The sequence below is a fragment of the Gymnogyps californianus genome, chromosome 5 (genome assembly GCF_018139145.2).
Source record: "Gymnogyps californianus isolate 813 chromosome 5, ASM1813914v2, whole genome shotgun sequence".
Taxonomy (NCBI): domain Eukaryota; kingdom Metazoa; phylum Chordata; class Aves; order Accipitriformes; family Cathartidae; genus Gymnogyps; species Gymnogyps californianus.
The window spans coordinates 8,381,411-8,406,169 of NC_059475.1; the positions used below are offsets into that span (position 1 = coordinate 8,381,411).

Consider the following 24,759-nt stretch of genomic DNA (forward strand, 5'->3'; position numbering starts at 1 on the left):
AATTGGCTTGAGATTGATCAACAGCTTCAAAAATCATTACAACCAGAGTATGATTAGCTAAGACTAACCCAAACATAACATTGTGATTTCTGAAACTGGATAGATTAAAATTAAAAGAGAAACTGAGACACAAAGATTATAATACCAGACAAAGCCAGATAATCCTGCAGTGAGTTCATTTCATAGTTTATGCATTTTGCAGCCCATGACCACCAAACCGTTACATTAAACAGCCTATTTTCTTTTACTTTGGCAGGACTGCTGAACACGCACAGAAAAGAGTGAGTGTTTCACCTCCAAAATTGTTCCACTGACTTCAGAAATAATTCCTTAACATTTCTAGTTAATTTTATATTGAACAACTAATTATGGATAATTACACTATCAGATACAAATGCTCACAATCTCTCAAATAGCTCTGAGTTTAAAGTACGTTATGAGCTGGCTTCCAGCACCAATCCTATAACGAGTTAAAATGGAAAAAACTCTATACGCAACATTTAAGAATTTTGGGCATAAAGGATAAAAATCGATATTGTAAATGTATCCAGTCTGTAAGAGGATACTAACCATTTGTGGTAAAAGCACAGGTGTAGTCGAAGACATCACTGCATCTTTTACAATTTTCCCCTCTTCACAACAGTACTTGTTCACATATCAGCCCCAATCAATGGCTGAGGGGAATACATCAAGTGCTGTGGGCCATTCCAAGTTATATGTGGGCTGATTACAAGCCAAAATGAAGAAGGTAACTCATGCAATCATACTGAAACCTTTGCCTGAGAGGTAAATTCTCATTTCAAAAGGGACTACGTAAATTAGCTCACACTTGATACATCTCATCTATAATTCATATGACTAAAGTGAAATATATAATTACTCACACTGGTGCTGCAGAAGTTAACACTGCATCGACAGAGGAGCTGGATTGTTCCAGGGCTCATACATGTACTGCCGAAGTGCAAAGACAAGTATTTCCCTTTTGACAGCTATGGACGCTCACGTTACAAATTTGATCTCACCTACAAAAGAGCAGAAAAGGGCAAAATACTAACCTACTGACTATTTTGTAGGAGACATCGATGACCAGGATAGACAAAAATCACTGATGCACAGGTCTTGAGTAGTTTTGTAGACTTGATGTTTTTCTCACCTACCCAGAAACTCTCTTGCTTCTCTACCATCCATGTTAAACTTTAAATAAATTCTCCATGTTTATTGATCAGCCCCGATTGTCCCACACACTTCCTGCACTGGTAGTTAACAGGAACAAAATGCCACGAACAACACTCCCAGTTCTTCCCACCAATGTCCATACAGCCTGGCTGCTGCTTTACTTAAACAGTTCAAAGGGTATGAAAAAATGACAAAAAGTTGCTTTAATTCTCATGTTGCATAAAAACATCAAAGGAAGTATGCTACACATTTAAAGGTATAGTGTGAACTGAGTTTGGACTAGTATTTAGGGATTTTGCTAACTAGGATTAACTGAGATCACAAAAGCTGAAGTCAACAGCACCAACCTAAGCTTTTTTTTTTTATAAGTGGAAACGTCTTTATATCATTAGAAGTCTGCTTCCTGAGCTTAATTTTTTTCATTAAGAGGATGTTCTTCCTTCCCCCTTAGGACAAGTACTTTCTAGAAAGAAACCATCATCTTATTCCGCTCACAGGGCCGGGACAACTTGTAAGGGAGGCGAGAAGGAGGCAGGATAGTCACCGTTATGCCCGCGGTTTTCTCCCCAGACACACGCTGCCCGGAGCAGCTGGGCAGAAGGAACCCGACAGCGGGTGTCGACCACATGCCAAGCCGATCCCCCGGGTGCCGGCGGGCCCCCGGCGCCTCGGTGTCGGACCTAAGCTCTGCCTCCGGGGCGGGGTTGCGGAGGGAGGCCTGCAACGAGGGAAGGCAAAATGGAGCCGGGTCTTCCCGCACCTGGAGGTGGAGTCCCTGAGGGGAGAGGGCGTGTCGGGCGGCCCAGACTCCCGCGCAGCGAGCGAGGGAGGGCAAGGTGGACCCCAGTGTCTTCTCGCACCTGGAGACGGAATCCCTGAGGGGAAAGTGGGGGTGAAAAGATGTTCCCGCTCGCCCCGGGCCGGGAACGAGCGCTGGAGGGCGGCCGGGGCTGTTACTTACTGAGCCCAGTGGCGGTGTCGCAGCTCCGGAGCCCCGCCGGTCGCCATGGAGACGGCGTCGGGCCTCTGCCACGGCTTCGCTTCCTGCCGGTGTCAGCGCCACTACTGCCCGGGCGGAAACAGGCAAGGCGGCCCCGTAAGCCACACGCACCGCTGCCCCCCGGCACACTAAAGGCCCAAAGCGCCACGCGGAGGAGTTGTTTCCCGCCGGACGAGTTATCCGGGGCGCTGGCCGCCTCCATCGACGGGCCGGCGGTGTGGGGCAGGTGGGTGCTGGCTGTCGCCGCGGGGTCTTCTGCGGCAGAGCGGCGCCGTCCGTCGGTGCTGGCGGCCGGGGCGGGGGGGTCCTCGCGCGCCGCAGCCCGCGTGCTGAGGCGGCGGTGGCGGCGGCGGGAAGCCTCCGGCAGGGCCTGGCGTGCTGCGCGGGGCCGGCGGCCGTGGCCGAGCTCCGGCGGCCTCCCTGGCCTCGCTCCGCGGGTCCTGCCGGCCTCCTCCCGCTGCCGAGGTCCGTGCGTCCCGCCTGCTGCCGTGTCGGTCGGCGCGGAGCTGTTGCTTGGGGGGGGGGGGGGGGTGCGCTATGGCGGAACGACCACGTCGTCCTGGGCGGTGGGCCGTGGCGGGGAAGCGTGGCCCCAGGCGGCGCTTGTGTTTTCGCATGTTTTTAAAAAACCCGTGTGGGTTTCCTAGGGAGAAAGGGGTCTTCGTGGAGAAACGTGTGGAGGGGCGGGCATGGTGCTTCCCCAAAGGAAGACGGGGGAGTACCCTGCAGTCGGGTGTGCCCTCTTTCTGGTTGTAGGTCTGCGAGGTTTGAAACACATACTTTTCTTCCCCCCCCCCCCCCCCCCCCCCCCCCCCCCCCGAAAAAAGGATTTATTCTGAAATATGATGGTAGTCACCAGAAAGTGGTGTTAGTGCTGAAATGGAAAAAAATCCTTTTTCTTTCTTTCAACAATAAAAAAAAAATACTTACAAAACTTGCAAACTTACAAAGCTCTTCCCTACTGATGGTGTTATTTCTTATCAGAAAGTTCATGATAAATCAGCTACTACAAGCTTGGGATTTCAGTATACCTAAGAATCTGCTTGAAGCTCAAGTATTACTGTGCTGTTACTGGCATTTAATTCTCCTGTTTATTTTTTTCATTATGAGTCATTAGCTTGATGATAGATGGCCAAAAATAAAAAGCACCCAACTAGTTAGGTTTTACATAGTGACCTGTGCTAACTTTGTGTTTTCGTTCATTCTTGTTTGTTTGTTCTTACATGCTTTTCTACTTTAATATTAAACAAGTTAAACCTTCTTACCCAGCAGGATGAAGGAGGGTCCATACTGTGGATATCATTGTGTAAAACCCAAGCCATACCTTTTTGTCTTCTTGCATGTATCTCATTCCAGAATTGACAAAATGTCACACTTTTATGTACTTAATTCTTTCATATATTAAGTACAGTATTGCTTCAAAATAAAAAGTGTGTATTTTAAAAAATGTATGTATAAAAAGTGTATATGTAACCTGGGTAGGTTCAAAATAGTTCAGACAGTTAAAACACAAAATGATTTTTAAAGGAGTATGGACAGCTTCTGAAACACAATATACTAAGGAACTGGGACAGGAAACACAACATAACTTAAATCACTTCACATATGACAATCTATGAGATGGAATGGCCATGTGAATTGAGCTGGTTTTTTGCACTATGGGTCTTATCTAGGGGTGTAGATGTGCTTGAGGGCTGCAATCTATTTCATGATCCTGTAGTTTGTCACATTTCCTCATTTTTGCTTTTTCTAACTGTTTTTCTTTCAAATTGTAATTATATTTATTTGATTTTCTTACACAGTGCTAAGGAAGTAATTTCAAAGCCAGTCAGACTATGGCCTTTGAAAGGATAACACAAAAGGACTGGTACAAAATCCTGGATGCAAAGCCATCGGACAGTCCGGCAGAACTAAAACGGAAGTACCAAAAACTTGCTTTATTAGTAAGTATGTTTTTGTTATTTAAGGTGTGCAACGCTAAATTTTATAAACCAGTAAGATAACAATTGCAAGTTTTGTTTTTACATTTTTTGTATAAATATGATTAATCAGAGTATGTTTATCATATCAGTTCACTGAGGCTGGTTTAAGTTTGAAATAAACATCTGGAGTTTATGAGTTACCATATTTTGCAAAGAGAGTTTGTGGTGTTCTGGTTCCAAAACACTCATATGTCTCTCAGCTTTGCTAAACATTCATGAATGAACTGAGCCAAATACTTGTTCATCAGGTGCTGGATAATCAGGCGCACAAGTCAAAAAGGGTCATTGTTTGTAGCACAGTCATGAAATTTGCTGGTTGATTCTTGTGGTATTTACTGTCATGCCTGCAGTTACAGTGTGTTGAATGCAACCCTTGAGTATGTAAAGACCAGATGCAAAGAGCAAAAAGAAGTTCTTCCTGATAGTCTGTAGTAATGGAATAGAAAATGTGTAGGAGGAAAATATGCTAATATCAAATTTATTTGAAAGTTTCTGGTGCATTTTTGTGGAGTCATGTTTTTGGTCATGCATTAAGACTTGATGTTCTGTGAATTCTCTTAATTTTTCCTGTACTCCTGGTATACGTGTATAGGAATCTTGGAGCTTTACCAGGTTACTTTGTATGATTCTTGGTTCTTCTGTTCTACTTCTTCCCCTGAATTCAGGCTTTTTGCTCAAAAGATGCTTTGGCCTGGCTTTCTGAGGAAAATGAGGTGTATTTTTTTTTTGATACTGTTGACCATTTTCAACCAAATTTGATAGACAAATAGAATTCCTAAGGTAACTAAATGCCTAAGTTTCTTGAAAACTGGCAACCTGGTAGAGAAGAAGGAAGAAGGTGATCAGAACTGTTTTTATATATTTCTTTAGGTAGCTGCTAGCTAGACTGTCAGTATTGGCAGGGCATTAGAGAAGTGCATGCATGGCTGATCTTGCTTAGTTTGAGGTGTCAGAATGAATGTGATAAGAAATTGGGATTTTTAAGTGAGGTAAAGAGAATGCCAGTCAACGGGAGACTGAGTTTTGTTAGAGTTGAAATAAAGTCGTGGGTTGGTTTTGCGGGATTTTTTTGTTTGTTTTTTGTTGGTCTTTTTATTATTTTATTTCTAGCCCCTGTGAAAACTGTTTTAAAGGTCTTTTCACCAGTATGTTCCAAATTTACACATTTTGATACTCTTCAGTTTAATTCGCTAAGCAATCCTGCTGTACATCTACTCCTCAGTGCTTCCTGCTAACTTATTTCTTTGTCTGAAACTGATCTGTGTACTTAGAGCCTTAAGTTTCAACACCTTACAAGATGTTTGCATGCAGATATAGGACATAAATCCTAGGATTAATAGATCCTTACTATTAAACATTAGAAGAATCAATGTAGGAGAGAGCTTTGGAAACCAAGCTTCTTAGTTCTGCTCTTAATAGAAATAGTTGTTTTCTTGGACCTCCTAATGTTTTTGTTTTACTGAATTACTAGTAAAATGTTAATAAAATATTAATAACGATCTGTTTGTTCTTAATGAAAACAATAGGGGGACCGCAGTGTAAAATACCTCTTCTGTTCAGATAGGGGGCTAATTTAAACTGAATACTGTAATGGAATTAATATATTTCTTTCACTATGAATCTATGTATAGTAATGGAATTAAAATCATATGTAAAGTATTGTTCAGAGCTGTTTGCCACAGAACTGAAACTATGTAGTGCCTTTCCTGTATGAATTTTTTTTAAATTAAACTGACCCTTTGTGTTATAGCGCTGTACTTTCATGTAATTATTTCAAAGTGTATGAAGTGAGAATTGTTGGAGTTTACATCTGTCTGTTTACTTCTATAACTTTAGTTTTAGAAGATGAAAATATTATTTTAATATACAAGCTTTTCTTTAGAACCTGTATATTTCCACAGTAATTGGTTAGTGCTTTGTATTTGAAAAGTCAGTGAGAAATGCTAGAGAAAATTAAGATACTTTTTTTTTTTTCTTTTGCTGTTTGGCTCAGAATTCTTTTGCTATCTGTGATGGATCTCTCTGACTAAAAAGCCACACTGATGTTTACTTGTAAGTGTTTTCTCCCAGGCAGATCTGCTGCTTGTCTGTTGTTGTTACCATATGTCCTGTCTCTATTCATCTTTTTCTTTTAGCTGAACTGTTACAAACTCTACTTGTTTGTCTGCTTACTAATACAGCACCTAGCACAGTCAGTCTAAAGTCTTTAAAAGCGTGATGGTAATAAAACAATTCTTTTTATGCACCTTAAAAACTCATTGGCTATAGGAGTGACTGGAGGCTACAGTACATACCTTCACTAAAAGGTGTTCATGTAGCACATAGTTACAGTGTGAAAGTTATTGCCACAGATTTTGTTGAGTCCAAGGGGTTCCGTGGTTGAAAAAGCCATAAGACTTTCATGAAAGAAAAGTGTGCCATGGCATGTTAATGCAAAAAATACTCTCTCTGATTCAGAGATTCATGAGCTATGGACTTCCAAATACTGGTGGAATATATAAGGGAGGAGTTGCTGTATGTTTGTCTTATCCTGATACTATTCCCTAGGCATCCACTGTTCATTGCTGGTAAAAAGCATAGCGCTGGATGGACCTCTCATCTTACCTGTTGTGCCCTATTCATATGAAGTAACTGCCTTGCTCCACAAGTAAAGCTTGTACTTAGAGCTCTTGGTAGCTTCACACCTCTAACTGACAAAGTGCTCATTTTGGTTTTCTAAAGCTGTTGTTGGAGATAGTGGTGGTAGAAGTAGTAGTAGTATTGGTGTGGGCAGAGAACAGGTCTACATGCAGGTGTTTTTATGTACTGTGGTAGTAGTCAATTATCAGGGTAACTCCAGTTTAGAAGCTGGAATAGCAGATCAGCACAGCTGTGTATTGCCTATTAAAAGATTTCATGACAAATTATATGGTCAGTACAGAAAGTTTTCTGGCTTATGTGTAGCAGCAGAAGTTAACCTCTTGAAGAATTGTACTGTGCTAATTACCTTAAAATCCAAAAGTTTATAAAGCAACTTGCATCTTGGATACCAAGTGCAATTAATATGACATTCATTCTGTAATCGTGAATATTCTGATCACAGATGTTCATTAACATCAAGCATAATCGATGGTGGAATTTATTTTTAAAAATAATTCTGCTGTTAAAATAAAAATGGCAAATGTCGGAGTCCAGGCCTTCTTCAAATGATCCCCAGTGCTTCACGTTGAGCATTTGCTTTTTGCCATCTGCTATTTTCTATTTGTCAACACATGTATGCTTAGCATCTTGAATGAACAGGCAGATGTAAATTTCTAAAGCTAAAAAGAGTTGGAGATCTTGCCATATGTCATCCAAAAGATAACTATATTTGTAGTTAAATCTGAGGACTGACCTTAATAATACGAAGTAGTACGCAATTAAAAATGGTTGAATTGTAGGTTTGTAAGAATGATTTCATAAGGGCAAATTAGCTTAAAACTGATTAATTTTTAAAATATAACTTGTTTTTGTCAATTCTAACAAATTGATGATGGAAAACATTAATAACCCATAACAAATAAAACTGTGCATATGCACCCTAGTAGAGTGAATACATTTACTTACTGTTTTGCCATATTTTGCTTTGCTGTACTTTTTTCATTTGGTCAGGTCACAACATAAGTTTAAGTGAATTACTTTGCTACAGATAATGTCAATTCAGTCTTCAAGAATAGTATTGATTTGATACAGAAAATAGCATAGGTTTGGCCTAAAAGTAGTGATATTTTTTTTAATCAGTATTTGTTTTCTTCTCACCTTCTAAGTATTTAAGTAAAAGTTCATATTTATAAAATTTCCTTGAAACTTGATGAAACTTAATTTATTTCTTTTAAATTCTTGTGTACTTGTGTGACTCTGGTACCTGGATCGTCTTGATACTTTATTATTGTAACAATCAATAGCAGCTGAAGATGACAGGCTTTTGGGCACAAGACGTGTGTGACACTGGCAATTTTATAAATAGCTTACTTTTAAAACAAAATCAAACTTTTGTGTATGCTGGCTCATACTCTGGTTTCTTCTCTAGCACAGAGCTTCAGCTAGTAATTCTGAAAGAACTATGGTTTTTGTAACTAGTATAGCTCAGTGCAAAGATTCCTTGATTGGCTGTTTTAAGTTCATGCTAAAGTGCTTTCTGAAGCGCAGAAGACTTGCAGTTTCCATACTCTGAAAGGAATCGCAACAAATTTTGAGAATTAATATATTCTCTAAGTAGTAGGAGTTTGGTCTTTAATCTTCTGTCTTCGGAACATACTGATGGTTTTGAGATATTTGGGGATACATAGAGCCTTTTTATCCACAGTTACATACACAGTAGTTTCAACTAGAAGATTTCTTAAATGGATAAACAGGTTTTATGCTCTATACTTAGTTTTTCAAGGAATCCATACAGCTTTTAGGAAGAACAATGGTTAGGTTCCACTTTTCCACTTCTGAATGTGTATAAAATTAACAGAGGATGAAATTAGAGTAACAAAAATAGGATATTGGGGAAAAAAATGACACCATCTTACTATTGACACAATTTTTACATCTCCTTTTGGCAATTTGTGGTCAAAGAATGAGTTGCCAGATTGTTTTCAGATTTTCATGTAGCTGCTCTATATCTGAAAACTGCTTTTTACAGGGAATAAAGTCACCAAACGCATAAGCTTTGTCTAGCTGAAAATCAGGTGTCTGTTCCTGTTGATGCTGATGATATTATAGGATACCTTTCAACTGGAAAAAAAATTATTGTGCAGGAAAATTATATGCTGCTGTTACAATGTGTGCCCTGATCTTAAAGAAAATCCATGTAATTTGAGCAGGGAGTATGCAGGAAGCTCTTATTTTTAATATGGTAAGGAAATAAAATGTGCCATTTAACACATAGTGTTACAAAGATTACCTTTTTATCAGAAGGGGTGGTGTGTGTATAGAAATACAAACAAAGTGTTAAGGTGATCATTTAATGTGCGAGAGTAGAAAATTTGAAAAAGAGAGCATCAGGCATAGGTGAGAGTGACTCTCAGCAACAATAAAAAAGGACATTAATAGAAATCTAATTTAATGAAGCAAAATAACTTCAAGAAGAGATTGTTCCATTGAGCTTGTGTAGACGAAAGACATTGTCTTTCTGGAGAGAAAAAAATCTGTTGTATCTTACCAGATTTATGTACACATCTAAATTCTGCAATCACAAGAAGCGCAGAGTCTATTTATGTAAAGTTAAAGATCTGCTTCTGTGATTGTTGTGTTAAAGTTTGTTCCAAAATAAATCCAGTGTTACTCCTGAAAGCACTTACCTACTGAGGAACTTCTTTTCATGCTGAGTTTAAGCTGAGAATTTGAATCTTTAAAATGAAAACACTTTGAGCTTTGTATCAGAAGTCTCATAATAATGCTTTTCATAATGAGAATTATGCAGTGTGTGTATTCCTTTTTTAATAGCTTTTGCAGGTTTTTTATTGTTTGAATAGCAGCATACTTGTTAGAGATACTTAACAAATGATCATGCTTAGCTAACTCTAGTTTCAGCTAACTTCTAGAAAATGGATTTTGTAATCTGACAGTATAAACAGAACAAGTTCAGTGCAGCCTGGTTGTAGCTTGACTGAAGTTAATATAGTTGCAACAGAGAGATAAGCCACTAAGTTTAATACAAAGGACTGTTGTTTTGACACTCTGGGTAGTTTTATTTTGAGCTGTTCTTTACATCTGATTTACTACTTACGACCTTAATAAAATACAAGGGGGCATATTTTCAAGTTGGGACTTGAAAAATTGGTTATTAGCTTATGTAGTATATAATGAACCTCAGTGTTACAGAAGTCACTAGTGCAAACAGCTTGATTAGCCAGATCATGATCATGCTGATGTTCCTGCTGCTGTTTAAGCTATGAGAGCTTTTGTTCCGTTCATCCACCTGTGTTTTTGTGGTAGTTGTTGTTTGGTTTTTTTCTTACACCAGAAGAGGTCATTATGATATTTAGCAGTAAGTCTGAAGAGCAAGTATTTACCCTGGCAATGATCATGTTGCAGTAACAGGAACTTTTATCAGTCTGAATGGTATCACAAATTTGTTTTGTCAAGATGGTAGTTAAAAGCCAAACGTTGTGGAGATGCGTGATGCTGCCACAGACAGTGATACAGACTGCCACATCTGAGCTGAAGCTCCTGCTCGCTCAGTCGGAATTGTGTGAAGATGTAATGCTGGTGACAGTTGGTCCTTGGGCCTTACGCGCTCTCGCTAGGGTAACTGGCCAATCCGAGCGTGTGTTCTACAGGATTAGGCAGTTGGCTAATCAAATGAAATGCAGTGATTAACCAATTAGTGTTCTGATTGGTCAGCAACCAGCTGGAAGGTGTACTCAGGACACATCCTATACAAGAGCAGGCTGAGAAGGGTATCCTGACTTGCAGAAGGGATGGGGGGAAGAGAGGTCATGGATGTAGGTGAAGAGAAAAAAGATGTAGTAAGGTGTGGTAGTAGGAAAAGGGGCATGTGTCGGTATTGGTACGTAGTCTGCAGTACTCCTTTATTAGAGGTGGGTGTCTGCCATATCTCGGTTTATATGGAGCGATGTCTCACTTTTTATTGCTTTGTAATGTGTAATATTTTTTGTTGTTTTTTAAAGATGTAGGTGAATTTTAACGAGTGGATGATGTGAACATCCCTATAGTAGAAAGTTGTTTTTAACTGTTATATAGAATATGAGAAAACCATAGCATCACAAAATAAGCCAGCAAGTAACTAACATATTGCTTATCCAGGTAGTTCAGCCAGTTGTGAAAGTAATGTTAGTTTGGAAAACTATTTCTAAGTTTAATCTGTTTACTTACTGGGTTATTGTCCATAGTTTATTTGTTGTGATGAGCAGCTTCTGATACTTCATCCTCTGTAGTTTTAAGGTACATACATAAGAACAGAATGGGCATCAGGCAAGTGAAATGTGAGATTCAGCTAATGTGTGCTTGGCCTTTAATGTCATTTATGCTCTGCAAAGGAATCTGATGCCTCTCTTGAACATTTTGTGCACTGATTATATAAATTATTAATCGTAACAATATATTAAAAATAGAATATACACTGTCTTTGGTAGACTTTTTGTGAAAGGTGTTCCATACTTATAAATATTCACTGTGTCCTGAGGTAGTATAAAATTAGAATTCTGATTAAAAATAAAATCTTAAGTACTGGCTTATTAAATTCCATAAAGATGTTTCTTTGCTTAATATTTGCAAGTGTTCTTTCAGCACTTTTGAAGACACATTGAAGTAGTTTTATATTGCATGGTGTGCTCTTTATCTCATTTCTAAAGTGAGATGTCTGAAATAAAAATCATGTAGCGAAAGATATGAATTAAAGCACAAAGAAGGAAACTACAAAGACTGGCATAATGTTTTCATATAAGTAAGTGTTCTGATTATTCTGACGTTTGAGCAGCCACAGTCAAGAGTACCTTGAGTTGTTCAACATTTTCAAATCAGACTATTTATTTAAGTGCCTACTTCTGAAATTTTAAGCACTGGGTCAATTATTTAAAGAAGCTATAATCCCAGAATATGAGTTTGAAGGATAAGAAATGTTAAGGGTAGAATCAATCATCTTGCAATAACTGTGTTGACATAAGGATCTCTTATTGCTATGAAATGAAATTGACCACATTTGTGTTGAATCTGAAATTGTTACTAGATTTTTAAAATTTTGTAGTATGATATAGTAACCTGTAAAACTTAGTGTTTTGGGGACTTGGGGGGTTTTTTTTAGATTTAAATAAATTATCTGTGTGTAATTTTGCCTTACGTTTAAAATACATAATGTAATTATTATGGAAATTCATTAAAGCAACACAATCCCACATTCCTTCTTTCCTTCACATACTTTACAGTCAGAAAATCACGATCTGAATGACATAACTGTCCCACCCTCCATCTTTTCCTTGCCTCAGTGCATCATGAATGCTTTCTCATCTCCCATTGAGCCCAAATACTCAGCAGACATGAGCTCATTTGAACTGATTTAATGCAGAAGTGAATTCTTATACCTGAAGGGCTGTCTTGTAGGACACTTTGTATATAGCTTGTATCACTCTAGTAAGAAAGTTCAGCTTTTTTGTTGTAGTCTGCCAGTCATTTGGATAAACTCTCTGTCATTTAATTTTCAGTATGTTAAAAGTAACACTTTAAGGCTGAAAAGTCAGTAGTCATATATTTTAAAAAACTTGACCCTTCATTGTTATTCCCAATAAATTAAAAATAACAGAAAAAATTCACAATCTGTGTTGCTTGGATTTATGACCTAAGAACATCCTTGGTCAAAGAAGGTAAAGATGAATGAGTTTTCTGAGCAGCATATTAGCTAAACATTTTTCTTTTCTTGACATAACATTAAATAGTAACTAACTAGGTGTTTGAGGAGAGGCTGAACAAGAGTTCCTCTTTTAAGAGGTAGTTATCTTCTGTCAGAGCATGCCAGTAATCCAGTATTAGTTCCTACTGCTACAGGAGAGCAGTGCAAAGTATGGGCTTGGTAGGATTGTCTCAGTATAACTATGGCTTCTGTAAATGTTGGTATTGAAACTCAGGTAATTAAAACCTTGGATTATTCCTCTGCAGTTGCTGATCTGTCGTAGGTGATGACTTTACCTTTTCATCTCCATCTCTTGACTGTTCCTTCCTAAAATAGGGAAGTTCTGTAAAGGCTAAGACCGTCTATATGGAGTGCTTATTAAATATCAATGGCAAAAAGCTCAGTAATAAATTCTGTTAAGTGAGCAGAGTATTCTATTGTCACATGATTTCTTTTGAGTCATCTGGAAAGTATGTCCTTTTAGTAGTTATGAGGAGATACGGTCAAAGTTGTTTCCTTACTGCAAATGGAGGAATTTGCAAACCACAATCAAGCTCAAATTAGAAGTTAAATCAACACCAGACTAGTGATCAATCCAGATATGAATGCATTCTTTAAGCCATCAGTGTGAGTAAATCCAATCCAAACTAGATGCAAAGTTTATGTGATTCTATGGGTTATGTTTGGAATTGTTTTGTCACTGTGGCTATGAAATTTTGAAATAACTGAATGCTGATGTGTTTTTTGAGTTTTTTCTGTTGGTTTGGGGGTTTTTGTTTGTTTGGTTTTTTAATACTGGTGTGATATCCATGAAATGGATAGTCTTTGTGCCATAGTCATAGCATACTTCGTGGCCTCTGATTTTAAGGGTTGAAACTTCTCAAGGTGCTTTAGACTCACTTGGCATTGCCTAAGGTATGAAAGTATTGTCAGTACACTGTGGTGCTTCTGTTTTTATTTGGATATGGTGTAACATTTTTACTAATGTATCTCAAGTTAAGCTGCCTCATAAAAGGTAGGTGGTTTCTTCATGGGTTTTGCACCCAAATGTTTTCTAAACTGAGTGCTAAATTCTGTTAATATCTAGCTTTCCATGTCCGTTTTAAAAGTTATAATTCGACTAGAGCCTAAGCTGTTATTTTGAGGTCATGAATGGCTTCAAATACTGTAGAGATTCTATATTGCTCCTAGAGATAGGGAAAACTGAAATAAATACTTTCAAGAAAACAAAAAACCAAAACAACCTGCAACTTTTGAAGAGTTATGTAGGTGTTACAGTTATGGTCGCTAATAAATAATTTTTTAAAAGAAGTCCTCTATTCTTCAAGGCCTGCTTTCCACAGTGACTTCTGCAGCTGAAGTGCCTAGGGACTTTGATTATTTTGCATTATGCTTAAATCTGACCTCTTAAAGGTGTCTGTCTGTTTTTAGGTATTCCAAATGAATTTGAAAAATTAATGGTATACTTTGGTTTGGAATAGTGTTTTAGTGACAGTCATCTGGGGGTGGGGCGGACAACACAAAAAACTGTGCTTTGCACTCAGCAGTTCTTAGGAAGTTGTGCAGTATCAAAGTAGTTGACTTTCTTCGCCTGCAGAAAGGTATTCACCTTGCAAGTCACGTGCCAGCTGAAGACTACTGCCCCGAACTGCCTGTCCCTGCCCCTCTGCCAGATGTTACTCAGCCAGGAAATAGCATCCTGTGGGTTTTCCTTCATCCAGTACCGTACATGTCAGCTGAAAAAGTTCATGCCCGTTTTTTCAGTAGTTTAAGCAACCCTGGTTGTTTGCTGTTTTGGTAGTTTTGGTTTTTTGGGGTTTTTTTAATAATACAGTAAGGGATTCTGGGGTTTGCTTTCACATGAAAGTAGCATTTGCCTTAACTAATTTCCTAACCATTTGTATAACTGGCATTATTGTATGGCTGGGACCGCATTGACTTATGCCTAAACAACGGAACATCATTTAGTGTGACATTTAACAGCGTAAATTGTGAGCACAGGGGCCAGAAATTTAAAAGGAGCTTTTAAAATTCCCTTTTAATTTTGACCTTTATACTCCTGTACATTTTAAAATGTTTCATTTCTTTCCTTCTTTCCTGTGCTAGTTTTTGGTGGGGTTTTTATTGCTTTATCTTCTGCTGTATAGTGTAGTTTCCAAAAGGCTTTTTAAAGTAGCTTTTGAGGCTTCATAGGAAAACAAGGAGCCATGGAAGCAGAAGAAAATGAAAGAGAACATGTTTCTGAAGATGTACTTTTTGGTAACCATAGGGTCTGTTTTCTCGCCTCATTTTCATACCTCCATTAGCCAAATTAATCTTTGCTTCTATTTATACAACAGTTGATTTTATTTTTTATCACTAGAAACTGAAACTTTTACATTTCATTTGAGCATTAAGTTTGTTCAAGAGCTGAAAAGGATGAGAAGTGTGAATATTTAATATGAAAGTTATGTGAGGTAACTAGTTGCTATTTTGTTGGACTCTTCTCAGTCTAATGGGGTTAGATCTTTCCAGAGGCTGGGGAATAGGGGGTGAAAGGACTAAGAGTTCATTACTCAGGTTTCTGTAAGGTGGACTAGTTATTGCTGCTGCAGAAATGTAGTCCATTTCCCTTGCCCATGCAATAGGTTATCTTTCTCATCTTGAGAAAGTTTTCAACCAAGAATCTGCAATTACTTGTTTTTGCAGGGGGAGCTGGAGTGCTTTAAAGTAGCAGATTCATAGAGTGTTACCTTAAACAAAGCGGAGACCCACTGTCAGTAGTTAAGACTAATAAGAGAGTGTAAGGTCAAAATAGTAGTATGATGATACTACAGTGCCATGATAAAAGCAATTGCATTAGAAAAGGATTCCAGTCATACGTGATATAATCTTTAGACTTTAATAATTTACTGCAGAGAATAAAGTATTTTTCATTAGAAATTACTTCTTAGTGTAAGACCAGCTCTGTAATCACAGAACTTTTACAAGTAGCATCAAATTGAAAGTGACTATTTCCATCGAAGTTGAAATTTACTTCTATAAAAGTATAGTCAGAATTACAGTGGCAATACTGCTGCTACTGCAATTAAATATATAAAACAAGTATGCAAAAGATGGGGATTTTGGCAGCAGATACTAAGTATAGAGGAGGAAAAGCAGATCTCTCTTCAGATTTTTCAGATGGCTCTCAGCTCAGATTCATGCCCAACTTGACAAAAGATTAAGATTTTCCAGTGAGTAATAGAACCATTCAAAACCCTGGTCAGAAATTACAGTTATCAACCGGTGTGATTTAAATGTGAAAGAAGATGTTGTGGTGAAATTCTTGGCTTAATCAGAGAGAAGGTTGAGGAAGTTTAAAGTATGTTTAAGCAAGATAACTTTAAAAAAAAAAATCCAAGATACAAGTTAATGAGTTTATGACAGTATAATTTATTCTATGATTTTTTTTTTTTAATTGCAATTTAGAGAACTCCAGTAATTTTCAAGAATTTGCAGCATTGGATTGATAGTATCATCCTCTGTGTTTTTACTGTGCAGCTATTAGTGAATGCCAGTTATGTGGTCTGCATAACTGGCATATTGCTGTGTACATTTAATCCTAACTTTTTTTTTTATTCTGGCTGTTTTTAAAAGAAAGCAAGCTGGGTTGTCTGTGGGTGTTTTCTTTTAAAATTATTCATTGGGTGATGAATAACTAAAATGTTATGGAAAAATTCCTTTTTCCTAGTTTGTGCTGTCTTGATGCTTTGCTGCAAATACCGTGAGTCACAGTAATTATTTCCTTATAGTAACAGCTATAGCAGCAATAATATTATCTGAATTATTTCTGTTCTGATGGTTCTTATTTGTCTCAAGTGAAGTTGGTGGTCTGCTGTGCTGGATGTTTTGTATAGCAGTGGTAATCTCTGGCCTGAAGGTATGGAAAAGATTAATAATGTGTGTAAAACATGCAAGCAGTTGAATATTGTGCAGGAAGCTCAGATTGATACTTGCATAACAATTTCTGATTATGGCAGATTGTAAGGAGGAAGAAGGGACAAGAATGGGCACGGTTTTCACCAGCCAGTTGATCACTGAGCAATGTTAGAAAAACGTCATAGAATTGATAAGGTGTAAGAGATTAGAAGGCAAATGAAACTGTCGTCTTTTATTTTTCCTCAAATGAGGAACATTTCCTATGAATAAGAATCATAGAGAGATGGACAGTGGAGGCTGGAATCAGTGTCAAAGCAGATAACAAGATCAGGTAGGAGAAGGCTGAAGTTGTTAAAAAGCTTAAAGATTGTTTGTGTTTGGGGAAAAAAGGAAGAAGAGATGGATTGAAGTAATGAATCAAAAAGATAAATTCCTTGCTCTTTTGTCTAGCTGTCTTTGGATAGACATCCTTTGGGGGAGTTTAAATCTCTATATGAAAAGATTGAATGTCACAAGGAACTTTTCACTTTCTGTTTCTCCTCTTTGCGAGTGGAAAAAGCAGGCTACTTCCATGTTGCCTGCTAACTTCTGCCAATTGAGTGAACATGTTGAAAAGATTGATTGTGGGCTATGAAGGCAAGTTTAAGACCTGGAATCATTCTTTTCATGGAAGTGAACAAGTTTCACGTTTCAGAGAGAGTGCTTTGCAAAATAGCTGAAATAAGAAAAGCACCTTCAAAGTAATTTTGTTTTGTGCTGTGTTAATGTAAGACCACACCTCTTCCCCCCCCACCCCCCCCCAATACTTGCCATGTGAAGCTTTTCAATACTGAATTGTGCTAGTTCCTTAACAGGGGATAGCTTACAAAAATGTAAACAAGTGTGGAACCTGATCTAGTGAATGTACTCACTTCTTTATGTGAGTATCCTAATGAAATGCATGTATTACATTCCTGATATTTTTGCAGATGAAATATGAGTCCCATATTTAGCCCACTGAACACCTTGCCTGCTACAGTCTTTGTGTACGAGAAAGGATATGATCACATCAGTTCAATTTAGAAAGCCTGTAAGGGAGGAAATGTGAAGCAGATATTTAAAAACAATAATAAACTTTTTTTATTTGCTTTGGTCTCCGTTTTTCATCATGCTAGTGTAGTGCAGAGAAACAATGAAATGTTTTTGATCTAACCTTGTAGTAAGCATTAGGTGGCAGTAGTGTGTTGTATTTGGCAGCTGCTTTGTCGTCTGTTTTTTTTATCTTCTGCAATCTTTAGTGCAGTGTAATAAATGGAGAAAACATGTATTTTATTTCTTACAGTTTTTATAAAATGCTGATTTATGGTTGTCCTGACTGACTGTAAGGGCAGCTGTTTGGACTCTTGTATACGTAGGTAGGATTAGCATACTGTAGTTTCTGCACAATATTAATGACATTTTCTGATACACAATATCTAACTGATAATATTAACTGCAAATACTCTGATGAGAAATATGCTGTTAATGGCTAAGTGAGTTTAGTTTTGCAGCCTTTACTTTTTCATAAGCTGTTACCATTTCTAAATTTAATATAGCTGGTTAGATGAAGTATGGTTTTTTGCTTGTGTTTACTCTTATTTCTTAGATCAAAAACAAACTTAGGCTCAAGAGACTGTTGGTAGGAACATAATTAACCTTTCAGCATAGTGGTGTTATTGTCACTCCAGATCTTAGCCAAGTGCAGTTACCTATGACCCTTTTGGAGGTTTTTTTCCCTTCATCCTTGTTTCTCACAGGTAAAGGATCTCAAGGAGTTTGGAACTGGTGTTGCATTGTATTAATTGGGCAGGATGATCAATTAATAGAAGAGCAGCAAGAAAGTGTTGACAGAACATGCTATCTAATTAGTACCTGATGAACCATGTAGGCCATGGAGCCCAGAGTGTAATGTTGCTTCAGGGTGGCTCCTATACAAGACCTTTATGTGCAAAATAGGCCTGTAGAAAAGCTAAAAAAAAAGAATATTTCAGCATAGTTCCAGTGACAGAAATCTTCATTGCTGAAAAACTTCATTTTCCACTGTAAACGTGGGGGAAGCTGGGGATACTTAATACTACATAGAAGGAGCATGTATCAAAGTATCAAGCCCGTGTTTTGTACAAGTCTTGCTCTTAAAAATCATGTAGCCTTTTGTTTGTTTAGGTCTTCTTTTTATGTAAGAGGTGATCTGCGAATTATGGAAATAGATGAAATAGGGTTTTTTTTAAATAAAACTATGCAGTTTTCCTTCCTGCTTTTTAGAGTAGTAAGGGAAATAGTAGGGCAGTAAGATTTCCTGATGGCTCATGTGATAAAATGGCAAGCAAAATCATTCTAAGTTAAGAGCAGGTAGCACCACAACACTTTAAGGTCTCACCCTAACTGGTTTTCTATTACATATTAGTTTGTAATAGTTTTTCAGTTGAAAATTAAGTAATTTTGAATTGAAAAGCACTTTGAGTCTAGCAAGGTAGTACTGCCAGAATTATTTAGTTACTGGTAATTAGGTTTTTTTCCATTCATTTGTATAAATATATTGATAATTAATTCATACTGTTCATTCAGAAATTCTCCCTCCTCCCATGATAGGAGAAAAGTTTAATGTTTACATATTTAAAACAAATATTTTTTCAGAATGAACTCATTTTCTCCTGCAGTTTAAGCTTCTTTGTTTTACTGAAATAAACCACTTCCTGTTGTAGAATACTTTTATTGAATAAATCACTTAAATTTTTGTAAAATACATAAGTGGTTTTTTTTCATCCTGCCCTAATTTAATGAGTTCAGCTGGTGAAGTTGGAAAATGGCTTCTTTCTGTGACCTTTCAGTGAGTGCCACAGGGTGGGGGCCAAGTGGATGTTTGTCACCTTTTTTCTTGACCAGCACAGGTGGCTAAAACGTGCTTTTCTTAAATTTAGTTATCCAAAAATTCAAATTCCAGTTTAATAAACGATTTTGTAATTCAGTCTGTGTTCTGATTTAAATCCATCACAGAATGGATTCTGCAAGAAAGAGTTCAGCCCTAAAGCATAACAGCTAGTCTGCATAGATTCTAATCTGTATATCATGCCCATAACCAGAGTAAATGATCATTTGGAGTTGGTGTGCTTGATTGCTCAAATATAGCTGTCATATACATGGTGTAGGTAATACCAAATACATGTGTTAATTCTATTGCATGCTGGTAGGGATTTGTGGCTTAAAGTATTCAATGTGACAATGTATGTAAAATTAGCAAAAGTGTTAACTTTAAATGTAATTATATAGCTGCTGGAGTGTTGTAATTGCATTATATGGTTCCTTTTTTGTGCTGTGTCCAGCAGGGAGACTGTTCAGCTTTATATTTTGGTGCTCTATCAACTGATCTGGAACTTTCAATACATGCCACATAATTTGATGAAAAATATTGCTACAAGCCTTATAATGACATAGTATAGAACTGGAAGTGTGCAGTTTTGCTGGGGTGTGGGGTGGTGAGGGGAACCCACTCTCCTGTACTGTGTTCAGCTTAGCTATAATATTTCAGATACACAAGTTTAGTATCTTGGATAGTTCTAAACATAAATTTATTGAGCCCTGAGACCAATAGAAGGAGAATGCCTAGTTTTGTGATAATCATCATGAGGTCTGGGGCCTTGACCAGCCACACTTAAAATTGCCTGAGGACAGAGATTTCAGGAAGGGTACCCTTTGTCAGAAACCTGAAGTCAGGACGAACTTTGCAATGGAGGCAAGGTTTTTCCACTAGCTATCACACTAGTCTCTCATGTTCACAGTCTGCGGTAAGAGACTTTCAGATAGGCACTTCTGGATTAAAGCAACAAAACTCTTCTATTTCCAAATGTAATTTTAGAAAGAGGAGGGATCCTGCACTGAGCTTAGTTGTCCAAATTTGATTCCAAAGCTATGGGAATATGAAGACTGAACACTGGCTTTTTGGGGGGGGAGAGAGAGAAAAAAACAGTACAAATACAGAGAATGTCAGCCTACCATACTATTTTGATTCTTGAAATGATTTAGAAGAGTTGCTGATTTCTTAGATATTTATAGACATGGCTTAAACATTGTGGTCATGTGGCCAGATTAAGGAATCTTGTTTTAAGAATTGTAATTTCTTTCTAATAAAAACGTGTCCATGTGGTCTATAGATAACTAGAGAAATGGATGCAATTATATGACCCAATCCAGCCCTTGTTTAGCAGTTAATTTCTGCAGATTTCTATGAGCATTTGGTCAGATCTACACAGATTTGGTTGTTGGTTTAAATCTAGCCAAGGCTGGTGGTGTCTTAATTGCTACCACAGAGCAACCATTTGGCCTGTGTGAGATGAATGTTGTCAAGGTACCTTCTGCAAGGCAGACATTCATCCGCTGGGAATGTATCAAGAAAGTTTTCATTAATTGGTCCCTTTGTTGGCATTTGTGGCAGAGCAGCCAAAAACTGAGTATGAACAGACACTCTGTGTCAGGGGGTGAGATTTATTGGCAAGTCCCAGTAAAAAACTCGTATTTACTACATATATTGTAAGCAGGGGCAAAGGACTTTCCTCCTAAGAACAGCCTGGCATTAAATTTACTCTGATTTCTTTTCTTTTTTTTTTTTTAAAGGCAGGGAAATGTAACAAGAATTCAAACTACAATTGGAAATTAAATAGGAAATAGCTGGTTAATATTTTTCTTCTTAATGTTGACTGTCTTGCAGCTTCTTTTTAATATGATGTGAAGTGTTATGATGAGCTCTGTAGTCTACAGACAAATTTGCATGGACCTATGAATACTTCTGTCAGATGAGAACACTTGACATTTTTGTCCTGACCTCGTTAGCTTAACCTGTAGATAATAATTATAGTTGATAATGTATAAATGTTGCATAAAGCATGAGAAATGTTTTTAAACATAGTTTCCAATTTTGGTGGTTTTATGTTCTTGTTAACTCCTGCATTTTGTTCTTGTTGCTTTGTTAAAAGGATGCACTTCATTATATTGCAAGGGACATACTGGTAATGATTTGTGCATTTTGTCTTAGTGCAACACACTTGTTTGTTGCTAAACTTTGTATAGACCAAAACTGGTTGTGTTAGGCTTTCTGTTCTGCTTGCTTATGCCCATTTTGTCTTTAAAAGAATTTTAACCTATTTTATATTATAATGTGGAATAAATAAAATAATAGTTTAGACTTATTAACCAAATAAACTGTCATATATTGACTCTGAAAGAGAATTCTGATTCTGAAATTTGAATATATTGCCTCTTCAATATTGAGCTTTTGATACAAGAATAAATAGATTGAACCCCCCAAATACCGATAATGTGATTTTCAAAAGTGCTTGGGATTAATCTGTGCAATTCCAGTAAGGAGTCAAAGTCTCATTCTGTTGGATTCCCAGCCATGAGTCTGGCAATGTTATTTGAAAATAATGGCTTGGGTTTCTCTCTTCATCCAGCTGCTTCCAATGTTTCCCCTCACATTCTTTTTCTCTTCTGAACAGCATAGCATCCAACTCTTGTGTCCACTCGCTGTCATTCATCTAACTCTCCTATCAGCGGAAATGGATGTCATTGATGTGTACCGCTGTTATCTCATACTGTCCGATGCTTATCCATGGTGACTTTCACGTTTGCAATGTTAATCCAACCGACCCTTTGCATACCAGTTTCGTGACTTTTACCTCTTCTGTTCGCAATTTTAATTCAATTCTGTCATTCATCAAAAATGGTAGCTTAGCTTCACCAGATATGGAGCTTTATTTGTAAAGTTTGGGTTGAATTTCTCTTCCCTGACCATTACCGAGTGTCATTCACCACTACTTATTTTTTAATGTAAATACAGATCTTTTTACAACTTCCAGGAGGTATTGTAGTTGTAGTGTAGGTCATGAACACTGTGGCTTCCTGTTACTGTTATTGTGACCCCCCCAAAAAAAAAGATAATTCATACTTGATGGAAATCTTATTTCTGGCTGCACTACGTGAAACAAATACTGTCAGGCTATAAAACTATCATAGCTACTACTATATGCCTAACATGGAGAAAGGGAGAAGGATGCCAAGAGATACTAAGTTGATTTTAGATGTTAATATGCTATCATTGACTCTTACTTACAGCTTAGATTTAGTCATTAGATGTAGTTCCTACAAAAGCACGACTACTTGAATGCATGTAAGTGATCCCCTGTTAAACTCTTACTACTTGATTTACTCAGGAACTTAGGCCACACCTCTGTCTTTAAATATATCCCTTATTCAAATATAGGCACACATCCCCTATTGAAATAAAGCAGGAATTCAAGGCTTGTCTAAACTTGTCAGTTTAATTTAGCAAGGTGATTCCATGAGACTGTAGATAATTTCAGAGTTTAAAAGCTTTAGTGAATCTGATAGTTTAGAAATTTACTATGCTGTAACTGTTGGTAGTAGTGACTGCTTAGTGGTTACTTTATGACTCATGATAGTAAGTCCAGAATAGTCTAACTTTAAAATTTTTCAGCTATAATGGTTTCATCATTGTTCTATGTCTGTCTTTACTTTTGAGTTTTAGATCCTTAATAATGGTCTCCCTTACAAAAAAAAAAAAATAAAAGGTGTATAATAAAAATTAAAAAGTCTGAAAATATTTCTCTGAAATTATTGTCTCAGGAGAGAAGGTCAAGATTTAATGCAGCCACATCTGGTTCGTCCTTTTTATATTACTTTTTATTTGCTGCTGAAGATTTCTCCAAATGTTTGACAGCTTTGCATGGAATACTGGGAAGTAGGAAAGACAAAGCCGTAGAAAGTGGAGAGTACTCCTTATTTCAACCCTGGAAAAAATTTAGAGCTGATCTGCTTCATTTTCCTCAGTCAGAAAAAATAGACAGTTTACATTTTAAATAGGTTACTTAAAAGCTGTGTAATTTTAGGGGGGGGAAGTTCCTTACAGTTGTCTGTGAAATACATAGTAGTAAATGAAAGCACTTTTTCACAACTTAAATAAAAATTTGGAAGAAGTAGTAGTTTTCGTAGAAAATAAAGCCTCCTGTTTTAATGTATGGAATTGGGGATGTGGTGCATCTTTGGTTTTTAAAGTGAATACCCCTTATACACAAGGCAAAATAACCATGGTAATGTATTCAGTAATAAATGAGAAGGAATAGTACTTTTTTAACCTTTTTCTAAGTAATCAGCCTTTTCAATTTGTCATGTAGAAAAGTAGTTATGAGTAAAAGTTTGACTATATTAAGTGGTTTAATTACCGTGTATTCCACAGTTTATCAAGAGATTACGAATTTAGTGTAAAACCTGTGCCTGTATGCTTCACCCCTCCCCTCCCAATAAGTTGTATTAAGTTGATTCTCATTGGGTGCTGTAAATTTCTTTTGAAAAATAAATTCATGAGCACCAATAACAAATGTATATTAAATTGATTTAACTAGAGATTTTCTGCTTGCTAATTTGAATTTGATTAAAATCAATCAACCCTATTACATTTATCACATAAAGTTAAGCAACTCGCACAAGTGTTAGGAGGATAGGGACCTTAGTGTGTCATCTCTGTGTTGCTTGATTTGCTCAACCAAAGCTCAACCAGCTATCGTAGTTTGTCATCTTGTGGCATGAGAGTTCTTAAGGTCTATTGGTATGGTTATTGAGATGTTATACCATTACGGTTATTGACCAAATGGTCTTTATTAATTTCCAGGGATTAAAGTCCAGGGATTAATTTTGCAGTTCTTAAAGTGCAGGAGGGACCAAACTTCATGGAGTATAAAGTAGGCAGAAATAAAGAATGTAGCGGTTGAATGTGCTGTAGTGTGTTCCAAATTCTTATACAAACCCTGTGGTTGAAAACCATATGTGTGGTACACTGTATAAATAAAAATATCACTGTATAAATAAAATATATGATGGAACTCCAGTAATTTTCGGAGAGTCTACACTTTTAATTATTCGGTGACCGCAACAACATTAACACCTTTTTTTGGAGACAGAAAAAGTTTGCTCACTTGCTTGTTCTTTATTCAGTAATAGGTATCAAAGGCAATAGATTAGCATAATGAAATACAATTAATTTACCTAAACTAAGATGTTCCATGAAAAATTTCTAAATTTTTGGATACTTGTATAACTATGAACTGAACCTGTATCTGTGTTTCAGAGTATGTTTGCCAGGTGATATGCTGTTCCCCACTGTACCCAAACTGCTGAAAAGTAGTCTGATGTATATTAAAAATAAGACAGTTCAATACGGTTGTTTTTAGAAAGGTATAATAATAATACTGTAATTGAAAAGGGCATGAGGTTAAGTTTGTATTAGCCTGCTTTTCTGTTTCCCTGCAGCACTAAAAATTTCA

General features: G+C 37.2%; 1 protein-coding gene across 5 annotated transcripts in view; it reads left to right on the top strand.

Moving 5' to 3' along the window:
• Window positions 1-2,352: 2,352 nt before the first annotated feature.
• DNAJC24 (DnaJ heat shock protein family (Hsp40) member C24) overlaps window positions 2,353-24,759 on the top strand; it is a 38,693-nt gene continuing 16,286 nt past the window's right edge. For 2 of the 5 annotated variants that reach the window (XM_050896939.1, XM_050896940.1), the window contains exon 1: window positions 4,061-4,119. Coding sequence is in view for 3 of the 5 variants with exons in the window: in XM_050896942.1 (XP_050752899.1) it covers window positions 4,012-4,119 (108 nt within the window). In the remaining 2 variants the exon portion in view is untranslated. Of the gene's footprint in view, window positions 2,403-2,591; window positions 2,642-3,978; window positions 4,120-10,644; window positions 10,707-24,759 lie in introns of those variants that run through there. The other 3 variants (XM_050896942.1, XM_050896941.1, XM_050896943.1) reach the window with 3 other exon arrangements.